Source organism: Hypoxylon trugodes, assembly GCF_022578975.1.
Source record: "Hypoxylon trugodes strain CBS 135444 unplaced genomic scaffold F4822scaffold_5, whole genome shotgun sequence".
NCBI classification, from domain to species: domain Eukaryota; kingdom Fungi; phylum Ascomycota; class Sordariomycetes; order Xylariales; family Hypoxylaceae; genus Hypoxylon; species Hypoxylon trugodes.
In genome coordinates, this window is record NW_026250020.1 from 445108 (window position 1) to 469172 (window position 24065).

General features: G+C 47.0%; 7 protein-coding genes across 7 annotated transcripts; 3 read left to right on the forward strand and 4 right to left on the reverse strand.

Moving 5' to 3' along the window:
- The first annotated feature begins 3355 nt into the window (after positions 1-3355).
- Positions 3356-7363, forward strand: F4822DRAFT_402430 (beta and beta-prime subunits of DNA dependent RNA-polymerase). The gene is made up of 3 exons (XM_051458022.1): positions 3356-3716; positions 3797-3809; positions 3874-7363. The coding sequence occupies exons 1-3, from the start codon at positions 3590-3592 to the stop codon at positions 7184-7186; spliced, it is 3453 nt and encodes a 1150-aa protein (XP_051314071.1). The 5' UTR covers positions 3356-3589; the 3' UTR covers positions 7187-7363.
- A 168-nt stretch (positions 7364-7531) lies between these two features.
- On the reverse strand, positions 7532-9022 carry F4822DRAFT_437285 (DNA repair protein RAD57; the record flags this gene model as incomplete). The annotated part of the gene is made up of 1 exon (XM_051462401.1): positions 7532-9022. The coding sequence occupies one exon, from the start codon at positions 9020-9022 to the stop codon at positions 7532-7534; it is 1491 nt and encodes a 496-aa protein (XP_051314072.1).
- A 1348-nt stretch (positions 9023-10370) lies between these two features.
- On the forward strand, positions 10371-12439 carry F4822DRAFT_241342 (uncharacterized protein). Its single transcript, XM_051454301.1, has 3 exons — positions 10371-10934; positions 10989-11175; positions 11229-12439. Exons 1-3 carry the CDS (start codon positions 10712-10714, stop codon positions 12139-12141), a joined length of 1323 nt encoding a protein of 440 aa, XP_051314073.1. The 5' UTR covers positions 10371-10711; the 3' UTR covers positions 12142-12439.
- A 298-nt stretch (positions 12440-12737) lies between these two features.
- Positions 12738-15398, reverse strand: F4822DRAFT_437286 (choline/Carnitine O-acyltransferase; the record flags this gene model as incomplete). The annotated part of the gene is made up of 3 exons (XM_051462402.1): positions 12738-12889; positions 12947-14944; positions 14996-15398. 3 exons carry the CDS (start codon positions 15396-15398, stop codon positions 12738-12740), a joined length of 2553 nt encoding a protein of 850 aa, XP_051314074.1.
- Positions 15399-16137: 739 nt separating this feature from the next.
- F4822DRAFT_241346 (uncharacterized protein) lies at positions 16138-16726 on the reverse strand. Its single transcript, XM_051454302.1, has one exon. It carries the CDS (start codon positions 16619-16621, stop codon positions 16172-16174), a length of 450 nt encoding a protein of 149 aa, XP_051314075.1. The 5' UTR covers positions 16622-16726; the 3' UTR covers positions 16138-16171.
- Positions 16727-17891: 1165 nt separating this feature from the next.
- On the forward strand, positions 17892-21022 carry F4822DRAFT_402467 (MFS general substrate transporter). The gene is made up of 9 exons (XM_051458023.1): positions 17892-18757; positions 18813-18850; positions 18904-19721; positions 19772-19810; positions 19869-19926; positions 19976-20167; positions 20223-20443; positions 20495-20542; positions 20602-21022. The coding sequence occupies exons 1-9, from the start codon at positions 18504-18506 to the stop codon at positions 20794-20796; spliced, it is 1863 nt and encodes a 620-aa protein (XP_051314076.1). The 5' UTR covers positions 17892-18503; the 3' UTR covers positions 20797-21022.
- Positions 21023-21292: 270 nt separating this feature from the next.
- F4822DRAFT_402468 (GTP-binding protein ypt1) lies at positions 21293-23461 on the reverse strand. The gene is made up of 5 exons (XM_051458024.1): positions 23078-23461; positions 22650-22979; positions 22547-22594; positions 22256-22483; positions 21293-22161 (listed from the first exon to the last, which is right to left on the reverse strand). The coding sequence occupies exons 2-5, from the start codon at positions 22881-22883 to the stop codon at positions 21964-21966; spliced, it is 708 nt and encodes a 235-aa protein (XP_051314077.1). The 5' UTR covers positions 22884-22979; positions 23078-23461; the 3' UTR covers positions 21293-21963.
- Between the last annotated feature and the right edge of the window lie 604 nt (positions 23462-24065).

The window sequence follows — 24065 nt, forward strand, 5'->3', positions numbered from 1 at the left end:
AAGATTGATGATAATAGGATATAAATACATGTAGCATTTACAACGAATAGTATGCATCCCCTCTTTGACAGGTACAAATATAATCGATATTTTGGTTGAGTATTATATGGCCTATGCCTGGTCATAATAAGTATAAGTGACCGTTTCGATGCGACGGGATTTAAAAGACCTGATAAACTCTAAAAGGTAAGAAATTAATCTGGGTACCTGGTTACCCCTGGCATCATCCACGAGCCGGGATTGGTTAGATGGGAGGAGCTTGCTTCAAACTAGAGGGGGACGGGGGAGCGGTGAGCGGAACTTTTACCTATCACTAGGTACCTAGGTACATAGTCACCAGTTACCAAAATATTATTATTTCTTTTCTTTCTTTACTCTCAATAACATCAGCCCAAGCCACGGCCGATCTGCGGGCTCTCTCCATACCCCATCGTCCTCAATAATTGTAAGTGCGGGGGGAAACTCCCGGAACTGCGAATAATACGAATTCGACCCCCATCCCATCGCGATGGATGTCGAAATGGTATACATAATACTCTTCTATTTCTCCCTTTATGGTGTATAGGATCGCACGGATGCATGATGCAGACAGCTAATGTAGACAGGTTTAGACTTGAGTTGACTTGACTTAACCCAGCCCAACTTGAAAGCGTAAGATGATTCATCCGCCCGTCTTTCTCCTCCGTTCGGTTGTCCAATGCCGACTTGCAGCAGCGAAAAAAAGGTACCCAAGCCTCCATCTGTATCATCGGATGGTATATGTGTGCTCTGTCTCCCAGTTCAGCAGGCCCCACAAAGGGAATGGTTGCATGCAAGAGGACAGAGGTATAAATTGGGATTATACATCCTCGAATTCTGGTTGGACAGATGACTTATCCACGTCCCGGTTCCAGTTTGCTACGAGACGACTTCTCATAGGTCCTTTGGCATGGGGTCTCTACGAGTCTCGAAATTAACAAGCGTCTAGCTGGTTTTCTTTCCTACCCTAGGTACACTATGTATACAATGGGATGCAATGGATACATTCCCTCTGGCTCTACTAATTCTAGAATTTGACGCATTTATCCGGCGTACGGGTGTTGGAGCCAAGAAAAGAATTAGTTATTCAGCAATCACATTAGAACAGCCACATCAAATCGCCAAATACCGAATTCTAAGACATTGTTTCGATCTTCCTCAGTACAACGTGTCAAGCTGGAAAGCAAGGTGACGCATAATTTCATTTTGTAGAGGTTGCTCCTCTCCTCAAGCCATGTTCATTCGGTACTTGCTCCGGGAATGGTACCGATCTACCATTTAGGACTGTAAGCTACTTCGACACTTCACTATGCAACGCCACTTGACATCTTGCCATATCCTGTTAGCCGTCTCGTGCGTCTACTACCCGCGTGAGGGTCCTTCCCTCCTTGAAGTTTCGGATCGAGCCTAGACCTCACCTTTGTTAAAGGGCTCTTAGCGCGGCTCTAAGATTGACGGATATTGGTTGAGATGAACGTTACCTCTTTGTTCATGTCCCCTATCCCTTCGACTAATGTATGTTACCCGATCCATCTCTCACGATTATTACGATTGGTACTCGCATTATTTTGCCTACTTCTCATTTAGACCCGAACCCGTGGGTGATGACCCCCCAGCTGAGACTAATGCTATGTCGTTGGACTATAGCGCGATGATCGCCGAAAAAAACTATTATACTCCAGCCATGGCTTAGAACAAGTTTCCAACTATACCTAAGTAACTTACACCAGTGGCAATATTAAGGACGTTTGATGTAGGCTGTTAATGCATCTGTATCATTAATATGGGACAAATCCTGAGTTACTAACAGATATCCAATGTATCCTACACAAAATGGCTTGAATGGCTTGGGCGGTTACGATGGTATCCCTGTTTCGGCTCACCGACTTTTGCCCAGGTACCAGAGAACTTAGCTGCCCCAGTAGAGAGAGTCTGCACGTCACCCAACCAGCCCGGGAGAGAAACAGCTCCTTTCCCCGGATACGCTGGATCACGATGCGCGATTGTGGCTTGCATATGCTCGACCCAAGGAGACAATCTCATATATAAACCTCCCTATAAAGGCCGACAGGCGTAAATTATCTTGTGTGTGATGTATCCAATATTCTGGGCCGATCCTCATGATTGAATGCTAGGGCGGCAGAGGAGGGCACGAGGCTCGAAAAACATGAGATTCTAGATGCGGTTTTATGGCGATCTCTGATGATAGAAAAGGGTCTGGAACTGGCTTGGGATAAGTCGCGAGGATTACTAACAATAAACCGAGTACACTTTAGGTAGGCACATTGATGATCCAAAATAACAAATCCCAAAATTCCCCTCCAGCGTACTGCTATGTATCTCCCTAGGAGGGAAAATTTCATCGTATATCCCCCGCCTTGGAAACCCCTCCTTTGTTATGTTTTGGATGGTTTCTCAATTTACAACTAACCAGGTCTTGCGGATATGACGAAATTTCTGCAGTAGGATGGCTAGCGTATATAGTCCAGGTAAAATTTGTCGTCTCCTTTCCACATCTTGCCTAAGGGGATAAGGCAACCTCACAGGCCAATGCACGGCGGATCGATCTGCCAGCACAGCGTATAGTCTCCTGCAGTGAATCTGCAGGCAAGCTGCAGAAGCAGCGGTTGAGTGAGGGCGAGGGGCAGCAAAATGTGTCTGCACACGACGATGGAGGGGTAAAGAGGGGCTGAAATGGCTCATCTACGATGGTTGAGCTCGGCTCTTGGCACTTGGCTGTACTCCGTCTACCCACTCGCTGGAATTCTTCATACACATAAACGTCCCTGATGACCATGTATGTATGTATGTATGTATGTACATCTGTATGTATCAAGAGAATGATACATTGGTAAAAATAGAGATATGTACCTTTTCGTCAAGGGGGGCGCATACTGGACACCGAACAACAAGAGGGATACCCTCCAGCTCTATGGTGACCCGAACGGGTATTGCGAAATATATTCGCCCCATGGGATGCGCTCTGCAAGTAAGCAACAAGTGCTAATTGACATCGTTTGAAGGTCCACCGATAATGCATAGTAGGTACGTTAGAGGAAAACTCTAGTTAGTAAATGAAAATCGAACAGAATTAGGCATGAAGGCATCAATATGTTTTAGTTTTCCACAGTTTACATTCGTTGGTTGTGAGGTGAAAAATCTCCGGTTCGTAAATTCTTCCATTAGCTCCTTTCCCCGTGGAGTCATCCGTGTACCTAGGTACTCAATCACGCGCACGGACCATAACTATCTGATTGGTTCAAATTCTATTCGTGCACTTAAAAAGGTACTTGTCTTACTTTCCGCGGAGGACTGTGTTAATCCGACGTTAAGCTTTGAGCACGGCACGGCACTCATAAAACCCCACCTTACCTAATCTAATTCACCTGCCTGGCTTGGCGCCGATCCATCACTCATCTTTACTTTTTTTTTTCTTTGGTGGGGGACATACGCCGCCACGCGCTTTAGTCAACTATTCAGCGAATGAGGCTGATCCTGTCGGCGACAGTCATCTCATAATCCTCACAATTCACCCGGCGTAAATCTGCATGAAAAATGCTACGTCGTCAAGATGCCTTACATCGATGACGGATTTGAGGCTCTTCTTGAGCCTTTCTACAACGGAAAGAAATTGACTGACCCTATCTCCACCGTCGACGACAAGAACCAATTACTACCGGCGTTCTTGAAGGTCAAAGGTATATATAATATAAAATTTACATCATAATTCAACAAATATATATATATATATATATGCTAACATTATTTTCTCTGCTAGGTCTAGTAAAACAGTATGTTCCAGATAATTGCTACCTAGGTACTTTATGTTTCATGAATACTAATTAGAACTGCCAGACATATTGACTCATACAACTTTTTCGTGGATCATGAGATTAAGGAAATCGTCAAAGCCAACCGCACTCTCAAGAGCGATGTCGACAGTAGTTTCTGGATTGAATTTATGGATATCCGGGTTGCTCCCCCGGATCGTTCCGAATTCGACGAGTTTAGAATACAAAATGAGATCACACCTATGGAATGTCGCTTACGAGACATAACGTATTCCGCCAAGATCCTCGTTGATATCGCATATACCCGTGAGAAACAGAAGATCATTCGCCGTAATGTTGAACTCGCTCGCATGCCGGTTATGTTACGAAGCAATAAATGTCGACTATACAATGCCAACAACGCTCAGATGGAGCTCATGAACGAATGTCCCCTTGACCCTGGTGGATACTTCATCATCAACGGAACCGAGAAGGTCATCCTTGTCCAGGAGCAGCTGAGCAAGAACCGAGTCATTGTTGAGGCAGACGAGAAGAACAGTGTTATTATGGCATCAGTCACTAGTTCTACTCATGAGAGAAAATCCAAGACTTATGTGGTTTGGAAAAAGGATCGGATTATGCTTCAACATAACGTCCTCGTCGAGAACATACCAATCGTAATTGCCCTCAAAGCGCTTGGTGGACTCTCCGACTACGAGATAATGTATCTCGTCTGTGGATCCGATGGGAGATTCCAGGACGATTTCGCCGTTAACTTCGAAGAAGCGACCAGGAATGGTGTTTTCACACAGCAGCAAGCGTTAGACTTTATTGGGGCAAGGGTAAAGATGGGTGGCAGAGGAAGACAAGCAGGGGGTCCGCCTCAAGCTCGACGTAGTACCATCGAAGAAGGCCTTGACGCCCTGTCCAACCTCATCATCGCACATATCTCCGTCGAAGGTCTAGATTTCTACCCCAAAGCTATCTACATCGCTATGATGGTCCGTCGCGTACTCATGGCCCGATATAACCCGAAGTTGGTCGATGATCGAGATTTCGTTGGCAACAAACGATTGGAGTTGGCAGGACAACTTCTATCCCTGCTATTTGAAGATCTATTCAAGAACTTTATGGCCCAACTCAAGACCGCAGTCGAGATGAACCTGAGGAAACAAAATCGCGCTATCGCCGTAGATCCTCTAGTACATGTCGGTGCTCAAGGAAAACACATTACCGAAGGTATGAATCGAGCCATACAGACGGGTAATTGGAGTGTGAAGCGATTCAAGATGGACCGAGCTGGTGTGACGCATGTTCTGAGCCGTCTCAGTTACATTAGCGCCCTTGGAATGATGACTCGTATAAGCAGTCAGTTCGAAAAGACAAGAAAAGTCAGTGGTCCTCGTGCTCTACAACCTTCTCAATGGGGTATGTTATGTACTTCTGATACACCCGAAGGTGAGGCTTGTGGTTTGATTAAAAACCTGGCCCTTATGACGCATATTACGACCAACGTGGAAGAGGACCCTGTTAAGAAATGGGCGTTCACGCTGGACTCTGGGCTCGAACCTCTTCGGTGCTTCTCTGGATCCGAAATGCATAGAAAGGGTACGTACATTGTCTATATCAATGGTACTCCTTTTGCCTTAGCGCGATATCCTAAGCGGTTCGCTGCTAAGTTCCGTACTATGAGGCGACGAGGGTGGGTATCCCCATTTGTTAGCATTAACGTCAACAACAACCTCTCGGCCGTACATATCGCTACCGACGAGGGACGCATTTGCCGACCGTATATAATAGTCAAAAACGGCGAGGCAAAGATAAAAGAAAGTCATCTAAGAATGCTACAAGCTGGGAATGCTACATTTGATGACTTTTTAAAGCAAGGCATTGTCGAGTATCTCGATGTTAACGAAGAGAACGACACGCTAGTGGCCCTCTATGAGAAGGATATCACTAAAGCGACGACGCATCTCGAAATCGAACCATGCACGATACTAGGGGCTGTTGCCGGCCTAATTCCGTTCCCTCATCACAACCAATCTCCCAGAAATACGTATCAATGTGCTATGGGTAAGCAAGCTATCGGAGCTATTGCTTACAACCAATTCAACCGCATCGACACTCTTCTATATACTATGGTTTACCCTCAACGACCGATGGTTATCACAAAGACTATCGAACTTATACATTACGACAAGCTGCCCGCTGGGCAAAATGCGACCGTAGTCGTCATGTCGTATTCGGGTTACGATATCGAAGATGCTCTCGTTCTAAATAAGGCGTCCTGCGATCGTGGGTTCGGACGAGTTCAGGTGTTCCGCAAGTACACTGCGGACCTCCAGAAATACGCCAATGGGAGTCGCGAAAGGATTGGAGACAAGGATGATTCCCAGGCGAAAAATATAGCACTTGGTCATGACGGGTTGGCTGACGTAGGCTACCCCGTCAACAACGGTGACGTGCTCATCAAGAAAGAGAGCCCCGTGGATATAACCCCTGTACTCGGAGCAGGATCCAAGGGGCAGGAATTCCGCGAGACGCCACTGTCGTATCGTCTGTCAGATCCGGCGTATGTTGACAAGGTTATGGTTTCCCAGACAGAAAGGGGGACTCAGCTCGTCAAGGTCCAGACTAGACAGACCAGGAGACCTGAACTGGGAGACAAGTTCTCCTCACGACACGGACAGAAAGGTGTGGTGGGAATTATCGTGGATCAGGAAGATATGCCATTTTCGGACACGGGCCTCGTACCTGATATTATCATGAACCCCCATGGTTTCCCGTCTCGTATGACGGTCGGCAAGTTGCTCGAATGCTTAACGGGCAAGGCTTCGGTAGTTAAAGGGCGCAAAGATTACGGATACGGTGACGCTTTCAGATCTCACCCTCTCGAACATATGAGTAGGGAATTAGTTGATGCCGGATTTTCCTGGGAAGGAAAGGATTACTTCACGTCGGGAATAACAGGCGAGCCGTTACAAGCCTACATCTTCAACGGACCTATCTACTACCAGCGACTAAAGCACATGGTTCAAGATAAGATGCACTCCCGATCACGTGGCCCCCGCGCCATCCTTACCCGTCAACCTACTGAAGGTCGATCCAGGGACGGTGGTCTTCGTCTCGGAGAAATGGAACGAGATTGTTTGATCGCTTACGGCGCTTCGCAACTTCTTCTCGAGCGTCTAATGATCAGCTCGGACGCAACTGAGATTGACATATGCGAACGATGTGGTCTTTTTGGTTACAAGGGGTACTGTAGTACGTGCCGCAGTAGTCACGAAGTCGCCCGCATGACTATGCCGTATGCTGCGAAGTTGCTCATTCAAGAACTCATCAGCATGAACGTCGGTGTAAGACTGCAGTTGGAGGATGAATTCCCGCACCCGAGATGATGTAATGAGGGGAATGTGAATTAGATACTTTTGATCAGCATCTGGGCGGCGTTATTTGTGCATGGAAAAGCATAGCATTGGCATGACTTGGCGCGTTAGGCTTCTTCTAGGTACAAAAATAAGACTGGGATTTGCAAATAATTACTCGAGATATTCTACAAGTGACTTATAGATGTGATTACTTTGATATGCGGGTTTGGTATTCGTTGATTTATTGTGTATATTCTTGACTGTACGTCAAGAGTCTAAAGTGCCTCCAATTCTTTGGTATAATATCCATGCAGTTTGTATATAACCTAAGCCCAGTAATGGTAACATCACTTCCGCCTTACTCCATTTCATCATCTATTCCTCATCATCTACCTTCTTATTCTCTTTATTCTTCTTCGCCTTCCCCTTTCGATCAACCCCCCTCAGTCCTCCCATAGTAACCTCAAACTCGACCGCACCGCCCAACCCCGGCCCTCCACCCGGCACATGCGGGGCGAAAACAACTTTCATCCATCGACGCCAGTTCCGCAACGTAGTCGTGCTTTCCCCATCCTGGTCTTCGAGGACTTCTTTTGGACCGTAGACAGGGCGTTTGTAGAGTGATATGCGGGATGCGATTTGGGTCGACCAGACTAGACCGAGACTCGGTGTTTTTAGGTTTTGATCGCTGATGCTGGGGTTAGGGGAGTACGGGTATTCGTCACCCCAGCCCGTGAACCAGCGTTGTTGGTGGTCGAGGAGGAGAGCTGGGGGGGCGGGGGGGTCTTCGGGGGGTGGTTCGGGCATGCTGGAGCGTAGGGAGGAGGGCAGGTTTGGTGTGTCGCTGCTTGGTGGGTCGATACCTGGTGTTATATGTAAAGGTAGGGTTTTACTGCGTCGTGCGAGTGGGCTTTCTTGCGATACGCGGGGGAGGGAGAAGGGTTGTGGGATTGAGGCGCTGCTTTTAAGAGTGCCGTTTAATCCACTACCTGTGAACCGATCTGCTACTTGGTTCGCTACGACGACGGCGAGGTTGTGTTTTCGTGCTAACTCGTGCAGGTGCCGGCCTAGACGCGTGAGTTCGTGGCTGCGTGCGGCGAGGTTTTTGTTATTACCACTAGAACCTAGACCGCCGCGCTCGAATTCAGCGCGGTAGTTGGCGGCGACGGAGTCTAGGACTAGGAGACCTACGTTGCGCCGTGCTACTTCAACGGGTACTTGGTAGGTTAGGATGTGGTCCTGGGATTCGAGATCTGGGGTTACAGTGCCGACTATATTGTCGAGAGATGGCTTTGGGGGCGCATCTTCATCCTCGGTTAGAGATCGGAGATACGGATTATGTGCTAGAAGTTGCGCTAGACGCCGTGTGGATAGAGGCGCCTCGGTAGAGACATAAAGAGCTGGGCGCCCGAGACCACGTGGAGGAGGGAGTTGGCATGCGAGAAGCAACGTCAGAAGAAGTTGCGTTTTGCCGGCGCCACTTTCGCCCGTAATTTCGGTGACATAGTCGACGGGGACTCCACCACCAAGAGCACGATCGAGATCGTCGTCTAGGGTGCTAATAGTACGAAAGGGAGTGACGAGAAGCTGAGTGCCAGTATGCGTCAGTCCTTCCGTCCCGCTTTCCGTATCATGACTACTCCATTGCTGATTGTCCGAAACTCCGAGATCAGCATGTAAAGCTCCTAGCACGGCAGCGCATAGGCGCTTAATATCAAGCAATGGTAATTGAGTACGTCTGCCGATATCAGGAACCTGTAGGGTAAGTAGGTCGGCGGTAGTCAGACCATGCTTCTCGATAGTAGGTAGTAAATTGGCGTAACGGCCGATCGGGAAATCCGGCAGGACCCGCGACAGATCTGTCATGAGGCGGCTCACATCTGTATTTCAAGTGCAGGTATATAGGTATGCCGATTCAAACCGCGTCTACCCTTGCGAGATCCAAACTCAAATAGCGACCGACCGCCTAGTCTATCGATCTTGTTGGATCTCGCGATGTCAGGTGACTTCGGTGTTATGGTTGAAGTTTAGTCGCCGTATTTTAGGGGATTTGGTTTGCTAGGCGGGACGGGAACAAATTACCCAAGGTTCATTTGTAAGTGGGGAGTTCGCGGCAGCTACAAATTTAAGGTTATGTTCAAGGTTATTGGGTCACATCGGGAAGGCCAATCATACCTCTTGAAGGCTTAAACTAACCACCAATCAGTGGGCTATCGCTTCCCTAATATTTCGCCTAAGTGCTCCTCGTTAGGACTAGGCACTTTCTCAAAGAGGTAAAGCGCATCTCATTCCGCTACAACGGAATCATCGCCGTCCTCAATTCGTTGAGGTTTTGCTTTTTGAGACCAATTTCTTCTTCAAAAAACAACTCCGACAGCAACACGATACTTTTGAACGCCACCTAAAAAATCCATCATAAAAGACCTTTCCAGACCTGTGTGTCAGCAGTACTTGTTGGTGTCTCAAGCCGACCCAATCGCTTATAACCAAAGGTCCACAGGATTTAAAATCAAAGTCCTTTTGCACCCTGTGGCCCGGGCTAGTCTAGTGTGCACCAAGTCTAGACTCGAAATTCGACGCTATTCCCAACCACGATTCCGGTTGGTTAGTTGTCGGGCTACCAAAGATGGCTGTCAAACAAGCGTGCAAATGGATTCAAGTGACAGCAATTCATAATCAACATATCCTTAGGTATTATGGTATGTAGCATCGCGGCAACTATATATGGAGCTGAGATTCATAAGAACCTGAAATATTTGCAAAAGGATTACAGCCCTTTTTTCAGCCGCAATGCAACAATAAACGGCACTAAAACAAAGACACAATACAACCCGGGCGTCTGGTCTGGGCATCACAGGGTCACCCCGTGGTAACAACCCGCTGGGCCCCGAAGATCAATTCGGCTTCTTTTGCGAAAGAGCAAAAGTACCTACAGAACTACAAACTTGTCAAATCACTCAGATCGACTTGCTAATCCCTACGCATGGAGTACATTCTTCTCCGCTCTACCAAGCCAATGTAGGAAGAGTCCCGACTTCTCTACAGGTCGCGTGCGAAGCTATCGAGTATAGCTTCTTGGCGTCAACACCGAAAGTCCCTGGATAGCTTTTCAGCTCCTGCGCGCCATCCCGTATCCTACCGTCTCGCTATTGGCTGCGTTGGTCCGTGATGCTTGGCTTCTAATCTCCCCATGCAAGAAATGGTATGGCTCAAGGCTGAGCGGGACCCTTCATTTTAGTCTGTGAAAACCCGACGAAAGCGAGATAATCGCTCGTCGCTTGTCTAGAATTGGGACAAAATGCGCCTTGCGATTGACACTACCGTTCGGGCGCAGTGAATAAGTCGGGCTATAGTCCGTCCGAGGGCCTCCTCATCTAATAAAAAGACGAGGATGCCCCTACACCCGCGCTCGCGTTGTGTTTTTCGTTTCGTCTGTTTCCGTAGGTGACTTGCCGTTATCCGTAACCTGCTGGGGTTGAATAGCACCTCGATATACTTGACGTAGGAAATATAGGCGTCCAATATCGACTATTAGGTCTCCCCTCAGGCATTAGCATGGCGACCCTCCTGTCTGCAGCGGTGTTCATCACCGCTGCTCAAGCCTTGGCTTTCGATGGAAGGCCAGCCCAGCCAACTTTTGGTGTTATACCGAACCCGACCTTTCAACTACCCGCGATCACGATTCCGCCAAGTATTCACGAGTTGGCCAAGAGACAAGGCGGAGATACGGTTCTCGTAGGCCCGGATAACACATGCGGTTTCTTCGATGGACGACCTGGTATGAAATTATCTCATCCACTAAGGAGTCACACTTAGCTGACAAAATTTATAGGTGCTGTATATAGTTGTAACGGAAAAGATGTAACCTGTGCCTTGGTTACCACGTCAACATACGGTGCTGTCGCCTGTTGTGATGGCGACGAGTGCGGTCTCCGAGTCGCTTGCATTGACTACAAGGAGTTTATGTTGTCAAGTGCTTGTGACGGCGGTTGTGTTCAAGATACATACACCGTCAAGTGGTAAGTTTTATACTATCTCAATAATCACTACCAAGACGCTCATACCTCGACAGTACCAGAGCAAGCGCGCCGTATTGCGGTACTGTCACATTCTCCAACGGTATCCAGGATTTCTACTGCGATACCGTTTCCGACTCAACACCGCAACAGCTCTACACCACTTACCATGGCGAAACTGATGGCCGATCCTTCACGCCTGTTGTTGTCACGCTATCGGATGACACGTCTACTTCGAAGCCAACCCAGACTACTGCAGGAGACGACGACGATGACGACACAGATACTCACCCGTCTACCAGTGGTTCCGCAAGTCAAACTTCGGGAGGCAATAACGACAATAGCAACGAGGAATCAGACAATTCCAAGAATAGCGCCAAGAAGTCTTCATCGACCAACGTTGGTGCTATTGCCGGTGGTGTCGTAGGTGGTGTAGCCGGTCTCGCATTGATCGGTGTTGGTATTTTCTTCCTAGTCCGCCACAACAAAAAGAAGAAGGCAGATGCTGCAGCTGCCGCCGCTGCTAACCCCCAAATGCAAGGACCTGGTGGACCGGGCAGCCCGCCCATCGCCGGTGCCCCTGGTTTCCCGCAACAACCACAACCTCCTTACAACCCACACTACAGCCAACAGTACCCTCTCCAGGGACAACCAGGTTACTACCCCGACCCCACGAAGCCTGGTGGTTTCGCGACCGTAGCGCCTGCACAGCTACCCGATCGCAATGACTCGACAAGTCCTATGTCAGATGGTCGCCACAGCATGCAACCTCCCACAAGCCCGACCTCGACACTACACTCTGGATGGAACCAAAACCAACAAGCCGGAGCATACGGTGTTCAGCAACAAAATACACCCCCTCCCAACGCCGTCAACGTCCCTCCCACCGTGCACGAAGCCGGTGGTAATGTAGTAGGCGAACGGGATTACAACGCGAATCACCACGGTCAGTTACACGAGTTAGGTTAAGACACCAACTCCTACTAAAAAGAAACTCTACGAGGGAATAGTAAAAGGGTCTTCTATTCTTATGAAGGAACTAGTTACATAAATTCGTTTTTAATTTACTTCGTGTTGATATTGGGATCATATAGCTAGCATTGCATTATGGGAGTTTTATTTGTTACTAGTTTTATAGTCTGCATAGGGGCATTTTAAGGAGGAAGAAAAAGAGAGTAAAATGAAATGAATAAGATTAGAAGCGATTTTCATATCAATAATCTATATCCTGAATTGTAGTCATTCGTAGGGAGTTATGTGTGTAATTAAGTTCAAATTGAGATCACCTAATAGCTTTCGTATTTCTATAAGATGCCGCTTAATTGCGAACGCTGTTTGAGTATATATAAAATGCATTCAACGGCTATGGTATACATTCAAGAAAATATACAAGAATGTCATTATCAATAACACATGCACATCTCCCCTTTTCCTCCATTCTCACATCTCTTACCCAGAATCTTATACAAGCACAGCCTCCACTCTACCCATGCTTCTCTCTAGCAGAAACTCCTCTAGTATCTATACAACACACCACACTACAACATCTCTATATAAATATCATCTTAGTACTCTACCAACCTCAACTTCTTTCCAATTTCTCTTCTTCGCGCATTCGCAGCCGCTCGTTCCGAAGCCTTCGATTCACCCTGCTGATCAAGCGCTTCGCCGCGCGCCTTTAAGGCTTGGAGTAGCATCCCAGCATCGAAAAAGCCGTCTACAAGCCAGTCAGCATCAATTATAAGTAGATACAGTAAAAGAAAGGGGAACTTACAACCACCCAATTCATCATCCTCACTCATCATCAAACTCTCCTCCGTCGGACTCCTAGTCCCCGTCGACGACCGCGCAAGCGCCCTCAAGCTCTCAGTGCCCGTAATCATGCGTCCACGTGTCTTAAGTCTATGATGCGAATTCCTCGGCTTACTATCCGGATCAATCTCTCGCGCACGGGTCTGTTTCAAGCTCGTCGATTTGCGATTCGTAATCCTCAGTATGCGTCTAATCTCTAGGAGATAGCTCTCCAACGTATCGATAAACCGCTTCGTCTGTCTATGTTTACTCGAGACACAGATATTAATCCCTTCGTCTTTGATAATATACCCAATCCCGAATCCACCGCCGGATGTGGGTCCGAAGCCAAATTGGCGAAGCGAGGGGTTACCGCAGTTCGACGTCGAGAGGATCGTGTTATTCAGTTTATCCCATCCGTTATCGGCGAATATGGCGGGGACCTGGTGTTCCTGACATCGTGAGTTTGTGCTGTCGCCACGTTGGCGTGATCGTACCTCCTCATTCATTGATAAGACTGATTCTTTCCCTGGACTACCCACCACAGATCCCTGTTCCGAGCCATTTTCGATTGGGCTGGAATATCCTAAACTGCTGGGCGCACGACTGTTCTCGTCATCGAGATATCGCTGCCACACGCAGAATAGGGCGTAGAGGTGCCTATCGCAACCACGCCCTTTCGAACATTCCTTGGTGTTATTGACATGCTGTTGGCATGCTTTGCGCAACGCTTCTACCTTCGCCTCGGCCGGATTATCCGCCCAGAATGCCTGAACAAAATTGACGGATTCGTCTGATACCGTTCGAACAGCTTCTGTTCTGCCGTGAAGGTACGCCTTGGTCATAGCTGGTTCGTACGTACATTCCACTCGTCCGTACAGCCCGTAGTACGCTGCTTGAAAGGCCATCTGCACAAAAGCATCCGGAGAGAACCCCGCCGAAGTGATAAAATTCTTGCCATAGCCACTGAAATCCAAGCATTCAAACTCATTTTGGCTAATTAAATCTGCGAGTCTAGTTTCCGCGAACCGTATGGCGATATTTAATTCTGGCGAGATATCCCACTCTAGCTTGTGGGGGAGGGTGGTGACGTCCCCGAAACTCTCGGGATCTCGCTTCGATGGATCCGGGCTTGCCGTTTTCCAGAGGCTAGGTGCTTGACCGTTGATAGTCCTCGCAAATCGTAAAATGGTATCCGTGTAAACGTCGCTAGCGAATCGAAGGACGGTGTGACCATCCACGCCGGTATGCTCGAAATTAATGCCCGCGCTTCCGTTTTTGCACACGATAATTTGCAGTTTATCGTACCATCTATTTATGCATGTACCAATCTGTACTCCCTTCACAACATCATTCGTACCGCAAAGCATGTTTTGGCATAATGCTGCTGCTGTAGTCGGACCTGTATAGTCTAAACAGAGCATGAACAATGCCGAATCGACAATACCAAGACAATCCGCATTATTGGATCCCTCCTCTTTAGTAAGAACATCTCTCAACCCCGACCAAGTCTTTCTATTCTCTGTACTCAAAATGCCGAGGGCCCCCTTGGCGGCTTCTTGAATTGGTGTTTGCGCTGCGTCGTCTATTATTGTTTGCAGGTTGATAGAAATATCCTTTTCGCTCATAATAAGGTCCGAGTTGTCGTCGAGCACGTCGAACCAATAGAATTGGCCGTGACATAACACAACAATGTGTTTAGAGTCGGGGTCTTGTTCAATCTGGCAACCATTCTCTGTTGGTACTCGAGCCGTACCGAAGAGTCGGGAGTATTGGTACATGTCCAAAGGTACCCCCTTGACCGTATCGGGAGGCAACTCCTCCCGGCGTACCGCTCGTACGAATTCTAACGCCGATACGACTAGCGAGGCTGCGCGGGTAACTTGATTATTCCTTGCCGGGGTGGGATCATCTTCTAATAGAAAGAATGGATTCAAATTTAAGACGACAGGATTATCAAAGTTGAGGTACGAGTCGTACCCTACGGATTGGGTTAGCAAGAGGGTTAATCGTACAATAAGAGTGAACGTACAAAATTGTTCTATATAACTTGTCTTTCCAACAGCATATTCTTGTAGCATCTTCTGAAGTTCAGGTCCATCCCTCTTCAAAAAATCTTGGACAGCAAGCTTCGTTTCACTATGTTCCCTGGGTCCTTGTAAAGGCTTTAGGGCAGTAAGGTATTTTTTGCATGTCTGTTCTAGCTCCGGAATAGGTAGCTTCGGTAAGCTATCCTGGCTGGCAAATGTGATTCCGCCTTCCTTAGGTCTCTCCGGTATTGTCTCCATCATAGAAGACCGACTTCTAAGTTCAGGGCTTGCCGGTCTCTCGCTTTTGTATTCTTGAATAGAAAGAGATGTAGGTGAAGACGAGCTAGCATTTAGAGTCTCGCCAAGAGACTTTGGCATAGCAAAAATACGAACTTGGGTTGGCATCTCGTCAGTATACTTCTGATATATCAGGTGTACAAGGGTGAGATGCAAGTGCTGATGCTCAAGCCGCGCAGAGCAGAGCGATAGAAGTAATGACAATCTTGAAGGCAGTAGGGTGGCATCACACTTGAGAGGTACCCGTGCATGAGAATAACTTGGTATAAAAGGAAGCAGAGAAAGGCATGGAAGGGAGATAGACTATAAATGATCCCAAAAGCCGAGTATGAGAAAGGATCCCGAGAGTGAATAGATCAGAAGTGGATCCATAGCTAGGACCTAAGGCTTGACCTGCCCTTGTTGACCCGAGTGCATAGTCATTGTCACATGTGTGAACAGCACTGCCAGTTAGGGATACCATCCTTTGCATAATGTCACCAAAGCAACGTGATTGGCCACAATGTGTTAAAATAGACTAAAAACTCATCCGTAGGACCGATGATTATATAGCTTGAAGGTAGAGACATGGGAATCTACCGGGAGGGCTGGGTAAAGGTACAAGAGACGGGTACAAGAGATGAGACAAAATCTCACTTACCTCCAACCAGAGCAGCAGATCTAGCGAATAACCCGAACGAGTTGTATTGGCGACCACTGAGTGATATAATGTCGCACTTTCGCTTTAATATAAAAGGCTTAAATAACAGAAATGGTTGCAATCTGCTACAGGTTGGTCTATCTATATCTTGTATTAGTACTTGTGTCTACTAGAGAGTCACGCGAGACCAGTAGTGGTGATGTCGCAAATAGCTAGACAAGGGGGCAGGTGGAAGATGAAGTCAGACTTTGAATAACAATAAGAGGTACCTAATTTGGGAATCCACCCAAGTACCTAGTTTGTCTCGATGACGACTAAACGTTACCAACCCCACGGGGTCAGGTTGTCGCGAGTCGTAAGTGAAAGGCGCCCAAGCGAAGAGTCTAGGTCGTGGGGTAGATTCGGACAAGCGGGTGGACTCTGGTTGGATAGTCGGGGAAAAGGCGGCCTTGCAGTGCTCAGTGGGTTCCGGGTCGGGATGGGGAACTAAAAACAATCTAACTGATGGAACATAGGAGCTTACCGTATTCTGAAAGAGTCTGGTAACGTTCCCAGGAAAAGATGTGCTGTTGTTTTCGTTAATCGCGATTCCGATAAAAAGAAAAAGGATGAAGATTGGGTACCCGGTTTGTATATCGGCTAAGCGATCGAGGACGGCTCGTTTATAGTAGCGATGATATATAACGGGCATAGAACTTGGGCAACGTGACCAATGTGACCTTAGCTGGCTTGATGATGAGACCTGTGTCCCGGTTCCCAAAGAAGAAAAGTGGAGAGCAATATGTACCCAATATGTATGCGCTGCCGCGCTGTGACCCCCGGAATTTCTTAAACTGACAACTTGCTTTTGCTCTTAACTTGCAGGCGTTTGAGAAGGATCTTTTACTGTACTAGCCGTTTTATGATTGGCATGGTCGATAGCGGAAGTATAGTAGGGGATAAAGCTGCGGCGCGGACGAAGAAAAGCGCACGTGGATTTGACTTATGTATGGAGGGATGTATTATGGATAGCAGAATGTTCGGAGGATTAAGCAGATTGACAATGGTTTCGAACATGGCCGCGAAAAGAAACAACAGGCCGAATGATATGATATACCCGAGGACCAGATACCTCAACAGGTTTGCCTCTGACTTACGCCTCGTCCCGAGTGTTGGATTGCTTTTTCGGTCGGACGAGTGCTTCTCCAAGAGGCGAAAAAGCAAAGTGCTCGCTGGTGCTGTAATCTGATCGGCATTGATTGGCTGTAGGTCTGAATCCCGGACGAATGGGTCACGGGAATCCCCGCACCTGACGATAGACGATAGTCTTCGGGCACTAGAATAAAGAGAAGTTTCCGTCTAGATTGTTACTAGTTCTGCCTATCGTGGTTTTGATTTCCTATCGATACGTTGATAAATGGTCCTTGGTTTAGAGACGGTTTATTGTCTCTAACTATAGATGCTTAGCCGTTCCGGCAACTGATGGGAACCATCGAATGATATAATTGCATCGCGGGGTAACGAAGATCAGTGGAGAGTTTTGAGAACCGTTCCATTGTTTCGGTTCTGCGTAGCGTGACGATGATAATACAAGAAATGATTGATGTTGTATTATGTAAGATTGAGAAGTGACAGAGAAATCTCTGACATGTGGTAGAGGTTACGTAAGGTCGACATAGATACCGATTATGTAATGCAATTTGTATTATGTAAGAAAGCTTAAGTTCAAGGCTGCCGAAGATTAAGCTTTCAACGGAATGATAATGCCGATGATGGTAACACAAGGATCAGTCTGACACGCAAGACTTTCATTTTTGTTTGGTGCTGAAGTCGAAAGTGCATTAGAACTCCTGCAGATAAGAGTCACTTGTAAGAATTCTCGAAAATTTGAACGGAAAAAGAGAATGAAGAGTCGAATACGCAGCAAAGCTTACGTATAGCTGGTCAAGGAATGGAAATTTGCTATGCACCATTCAATTGTGACTATTCTCAAACGAAATAAACGAAGGGGGAAAAAGCTATACGATACCGAGAAGGTACATATAGTCCTAGATTTTAGTAAGGCGACTATTGTTACATCAGCCACAACCCATTCTACACTTTTAAAGTGGTTACTATCTGAGTTTGGGGGGCTTTGATTGGTCCATGAGAGATTAGAGCTGAATTTTAGCTCTCGGACTCTCTTAGGTACTTAGGTACTTAGGTCTTCTATCGCTTTCGGATTCGCTTAACTGGGTCGATCTCTTCTCAGCCACTTGCACTTCAATCACCATTCGCTGACTTAGTCAATCTGAAATCGAAAAATACTACCTTATTGACGATGCTAGATCCCCATAGAGCCCTTGGGGCCTCTCATTTTCACTTAAGCACGCGGGAATTACGAAACCTACCCACAATGCATCATTTCTGGATCGTGTCTTTCAGGGGGGCTATGCCGGCATCAACTAGTAGAGTTGAAGATTCTGCGGCTGGAGGACAAGATATATATGACAGCGCAGTCACTTCACTCTGCTGCTCTCACATAGAACGATAAAGATCATCAATCAAGTCAACTTCAACATTCTTTTCCCGTGGAAGTACTCCTATTGCCCGCCATGTTGATATACTACTTGGCACAAGCCTTCGGCTCGAAAAGGAGCAAAAAGCAAAACGCCAAACCGAGAGCACCATGTGTACACGAAATAAATGAACTTCAGCAAGGGACAGACGCCCAAACTATCGGCACTACTCCTCGAGAGGGAATTTGTCCCCAATGTAAGGCTGAGAAACGAGCAGCCACAAAGTATCGATGGAAACTCGCCGCCTGTTTAATCCTTCCCTATTCCCTTCAAGCCCTAGATGTCACGATGTAAGGCATATTCATCCAACATACTAAAAGCGTGTGTAACTAATCGGTAACATAGTATCTCGACTGCTCTTCCATGGATTGCTGCCGATTTCGGTACGAATCTCTATTAACCTCCTTACTCTACCTGCAGACTAACGAAGGCTTAGGTGAAATCGCCCAATTGAACTGGATTATCTCAGCCTTCAACCTAACGTCAGCAGCATTCATCCCCTTCTGGGGTCAAATGGCCGACATATTCGGACGACACTGGTCGCTACAAATCTGCTCTCTTATCATGTTGGTCGGCAGTGCCTTATGTACCAGTGTCCCAACCACTGCTTTCGGCGCATTCCTCCTCGGTCGGGCTCTTCAAGGCGTTGGCTGTGCGGGCATCAACACGACAATCCGTGTCATATTAGCGGACAGGGTTACATTGAAGGAGAATGCGAAGAACTGGTCCGTGTTCGCATTAACGGGAGGTGTATGCTACGGCGTCGGCCCCGTCATCGGAGGCTACCTTACAGCCGCCAACTGGAGATGGTGTTTTGGCATCAACTTACCCATCGCATTCGCCGGTATCTTAATCGTCTTCTTTTTTCTTCGGAACGATCTCTTAGGACCTCAGCCTATCCCAGAGTTGGACGAACATCAAACCGGCCAACGTGAAAAGTTCGCCAAGCGGATTTCTACTGTTGATATCGGTGGACAACTTCTATTCCTATTCGGGTTCGGGCTTGTTATCCTTGCTCTTACTTGGGCTGGTGCGACTTACGACTGGAATAACCCTGCGGTACTCGTCCCCCTCATTGTCGGAGCTTTGCTGGCCTGTTTTTGGTGGTACTATGAGTATTCAATGGGTTCGGGTGGATTCTTAACTCGGAGGCTATCCTTCCAACGGGCAATGTTGCCCTGGAAGGTAATTAAAGACCGCAACGTCACTCTCCTGGCTTATATCAACTTTGCTACAGGAATGGCTATGTACAGCGTAGGCAAGCCTATATCTAGGAATGAAACGACTCACTGACCACTCCCTAGGTCCTTTACTTTGTCAGCATTTATTTTACGATAGTCAAGGTAAATGATTCCTGTAATCGAGACGACCTTTGATGTCAGCTGCTTACATTATTCCTAGGGTGTTACATCAGACCAGGCCGGTGTCCAATTGCTGTATTGGACTCCTGGACTCGGAGGTGAGTCGAAACCAGTCTTTATCGGAAACATCATAGCTAATTTTAATAGTGGGTGTACAGCTCTCAATGTTCCTGTGCAACAATTGGCCTCGTAAAACATTTTGGCCTCTCTTTTTTGGATCCCTAATTGAGGCTGTTGGTATCGGTATGATGGCATGGGCCTTGTACTCTGGACACTCGCCTACCATTTATGGCATGTTAGCCCTTACTGGTGTTGGTACGGGAATGCGATTTATGCCGGGTAAGAATAGGCCGTACCCTCTTCCAGAAAGCTTACTTTCTAACCCACACACCAGGCAATCTTCATGCGGTCGGATTTTTCCCCGAGAGCATTGCTACCGTGATTTGCGTAATGGCCGTCGCTACGACGTTCGGAGGAACCCTGGCTCTCACTATTATGTCTACTGTTTTCAATAACACATCGGGTATAACGCGCGACTCTCCTTTCCATGACAATTACGATCTTATAAAAACCCTTCCGGATCAAGCCAAGGCCCAAGTTATCGACGGTGCTAAGGTATGTCATTATCGCAACCAATATTCATAGCGTAAACTAACACTCGGATAGGATGGAATCACTTGGGCATTTGTCGCATTAACGCCGTTTATGGTTCTCGTAGGCTTGTCCACATTCAAACCCCTCTTAGTTTTTACATATGCTAACTTGCCAAACAGTGTGTTATCGCAGCAGCCTGCTTAGGCAACGTAAACATCACCAAGGAGACCGCCGACGAAACCTCCCGTGACCACCTGACGCACGGAAGCTACCTTCTCTCCCTATTTTACAGAAATAAGAACTCCGAAAAGAACCCAGACGTCGAGATGGAAGAGAGAATTTTAAAGAATCCGCAAGACAAACAAGCCGCATAGACACAGGCGACCAGCTCACATTCATCCGCTAAACTCTAAACTTCTTGGAAAATATTTCTTACCCTTCCCACTTGACAATATCCTTTAGATCAAACACCTTATGAGCTGTATATAGAGAGGGGTTGGGTTCATACCTGCTCAGGTATATAGAGTCGAATTGCATGTACATATTATGATATGTCATTTAATTTACGTTTTAAATAGAAATAAATTTATACCAGATATAGTTGCTCTAATTTCCTGCGTATGCATTTTGTATAGTGCGAAGGGATAGCGAATAAGTACGTTACCAAATCCTCTAAGGTGGCTTCACTCCGCGATGTTAGTATTCAGAATCCATCTAAGCAGAAGACAACATCAGACACGCATCATCAAACTCATGCCCTTTTCGAACTGTTACATCATCTACAAGTCGAGCGATGTTACGGTCAAGATCCACTGCTACTCCACCGTTCATGGGATCTACACTAGGCAGCAAACAATCTTAAGCATCATGTGATAAAAACGTCAAGACTTTTATACGTGCGTGAATTGCAAGATACGTTACACCGGAAGGAACAGAGAACTATGAACTAGAAGACCTTAACGATTCTAAACGACTCAAACGAAAGAACACCTATTTCCCCTATTTCGTTACTATCTCGTATAGAAGATACACATGAGCACAAACGTAAAGTAGCAAGTAAAATTCATCTAAAACCTCGATTTCATTCCGCAGAAATGCTAGAGAAGGTTTCTTGTTCTAGTAGTAAAAGCAACCGGACACAAATTCTAGTACAAACAGGCTTCGCCCGGAGTCATGAGAGGAAATTCGCATTAGTACGTAACATTGATGACGACGACGATGAGAGAACAGAAGAGGGAGAAGAGTAGCCTTGCCGTGAGCCTCCTCTTCCCAACTCCTCGACCATTAGATGAACCCGCTCTCACATGCCAGAATTTGGGATGTTTTTTTTATCCGTAGAACGATTTTGGGGCCGATTTAGGTAGGAATCATCCAAAGTGAAGTGACCATTTCATCTATCCGCAATCAAAAACGGAAAGTAAACACATCCCACCTTGCCATCCTGTCCATATGCATGCCTCTACTGCCAGTCCGTCCCAGGAAATCGGAAATCAAAATGCATGTGAGGATGCCGTTGTACGAGGGTATCAAAATTTGCTGCTTTAGCAGCAGCCACCACTGGACGAGTTCGAGACACTGTGGCCAGGTCCGACTTGCACGCCGGGCTTGGTGTTCGTGGTAGCTTGCGATCCCATTCGTTCCTTGATTTGTCGGGCCATAGTCAAGAAGGCTTGTTCAACGTTGGAGGCATTCTTGGCTGAGGTTTCGAGGAAGGGGATGCCAAGGCTGTCAGCGAATTCCTATAGGTCAAGTCAGCGTTACATAATTGATGATATAACCTATCACTGTCACCTGGCAAGGCTACGTGGGATCGGTAGATGCAAGACTTCGTACCTTTGCAACTGTGTACTCAACGACCTTCTTATCCGACATATCGCTCTTGTTGCCTACGAGCAGCTTGTTGACACCTTCCGTAGCGTATCGGTCAATCTCTTGTAGCCACTGCTTGACGTTGTTGAAGCTGTCCATATCGGTGACATCGTAGACAACGCAGATACCATGAGCGCCTCGGTAGTAGGAGGAGGTGATAGTTCGGAATCGTTCTTGTCCAGCGGTGTCCCACTATTTTCTAGTTAATAGAGTGATCGAAAAGGGGCATCACAAAATTCGGGCTTGTGTTCTTACAATCTGCAACTTGACGGTCTTTCCATCAAGCTCGATGGTTCGGATTTTCTACACTCGGTCAGCGACTAAATAGTGGGAGTATTGTTAGAGGACATCGACATACGAAGTCAACACCGATGGTAGAGATGTACGATTCGGTGTAGGTATCGTCGGCGAATCGCAACAGAAGACAAGACTTTCCAACACCGGAGTCACCGATGAGGAGAAGCTTGAAGAGGTAGTCGTATCTAGGAACACGACGAGTTAGCGGACCTGGTTCGCGATGTAAGACGTCCTGGAGCTTGGCTTGGTTCGCCGGCTGAAGACCAGACACTTGACGAGTATTATGAGATGCCATGATGTTTTATGTTATAAGGTCGATAGTGTTGGAAGAGGATCATGCCGATGTAATTTGCGGCGGGACGATATATAAAAACAGAATAGGGGGCAAACACTATAATCCACAAGTTAGTATTATAGAGTCCTATAGTTGAGTCAAAGTTGCGGGTTGCTGGGTGACGTGGAAAAGGGTGGGCGTGGACATGAACGTACTACTCGGGATTCATCTTGACGGCCGCTTGTGAATGAATGCGCAGGCTGAATAAGATAACAAAGGCGTTCGGAACAAGTGGGCGCTGATAAGAGTGTCGAAGGTCAAGGGGAAGCGTAGGTTGAATGGATGGAGATGGATGCGGAGTTGGCGAAATGAAGAGGACTTGGGGCCAAGGGGACGATGATATTATGAAAAGATTCGTCGGTTTGGCGGTTGATGCTGTGGTGATGTAGAAAGAGAATTGAGACAAGCCGCAGGCTGCTGCGTCAATCAAGGAGCCCGTCCATTCACCGTTTAAGTGCCCCGTGCGTTTTTAGCGCCTTAAGTACCTAGGTACGTACTATGTACTGTTACGGGGGACAATTTGAACTTAGCCAGGTGGGTTTCTAGGCGTGCCAGCTGCTAAAGTAGCATATCAGCACTGTATTAGTGTAAGTCGGTCTAGCCTTAGCCACACCACCTTGGCTGCACCGGATCTAATCACGAGGCGCAACTATCCGCCCTGACTAAGGTTATGCAGGTTAGATACTGTATGTAACTCTATACAAGTACCTAATGTATGATATGACACTGAGGTAGGTACATCATGGCACCATTTTCAAAGTCAATAACCACACCATTTATTACGTATGGATACTTAGAGATTTTCATTGAGGAAAGGGGTATACAGCTGACACTTGGAGAGTCAAAAGTTGGCAACTGACAATACCTGACAAAAAACCACTTTAACTCATTCCGTCTCAAACTTCCAATAGCCTTTAATCTTCCTGACTTTTGCAACAAAAGGACCCTCCCAACCACTGATGGACACTTGTACGAGGTGTATTCATTGGCCATCATACAATGTAATGCACGTATAAATTACCTACCCTCCGAAAACCACAACACGGAACGGAATACACCACCAGGATTACGATAGAGGCGATATCGGTAACATCCGGTTGGGTATTACCATTTACCTCATCATTATCGGTCACCCTAAAAGGA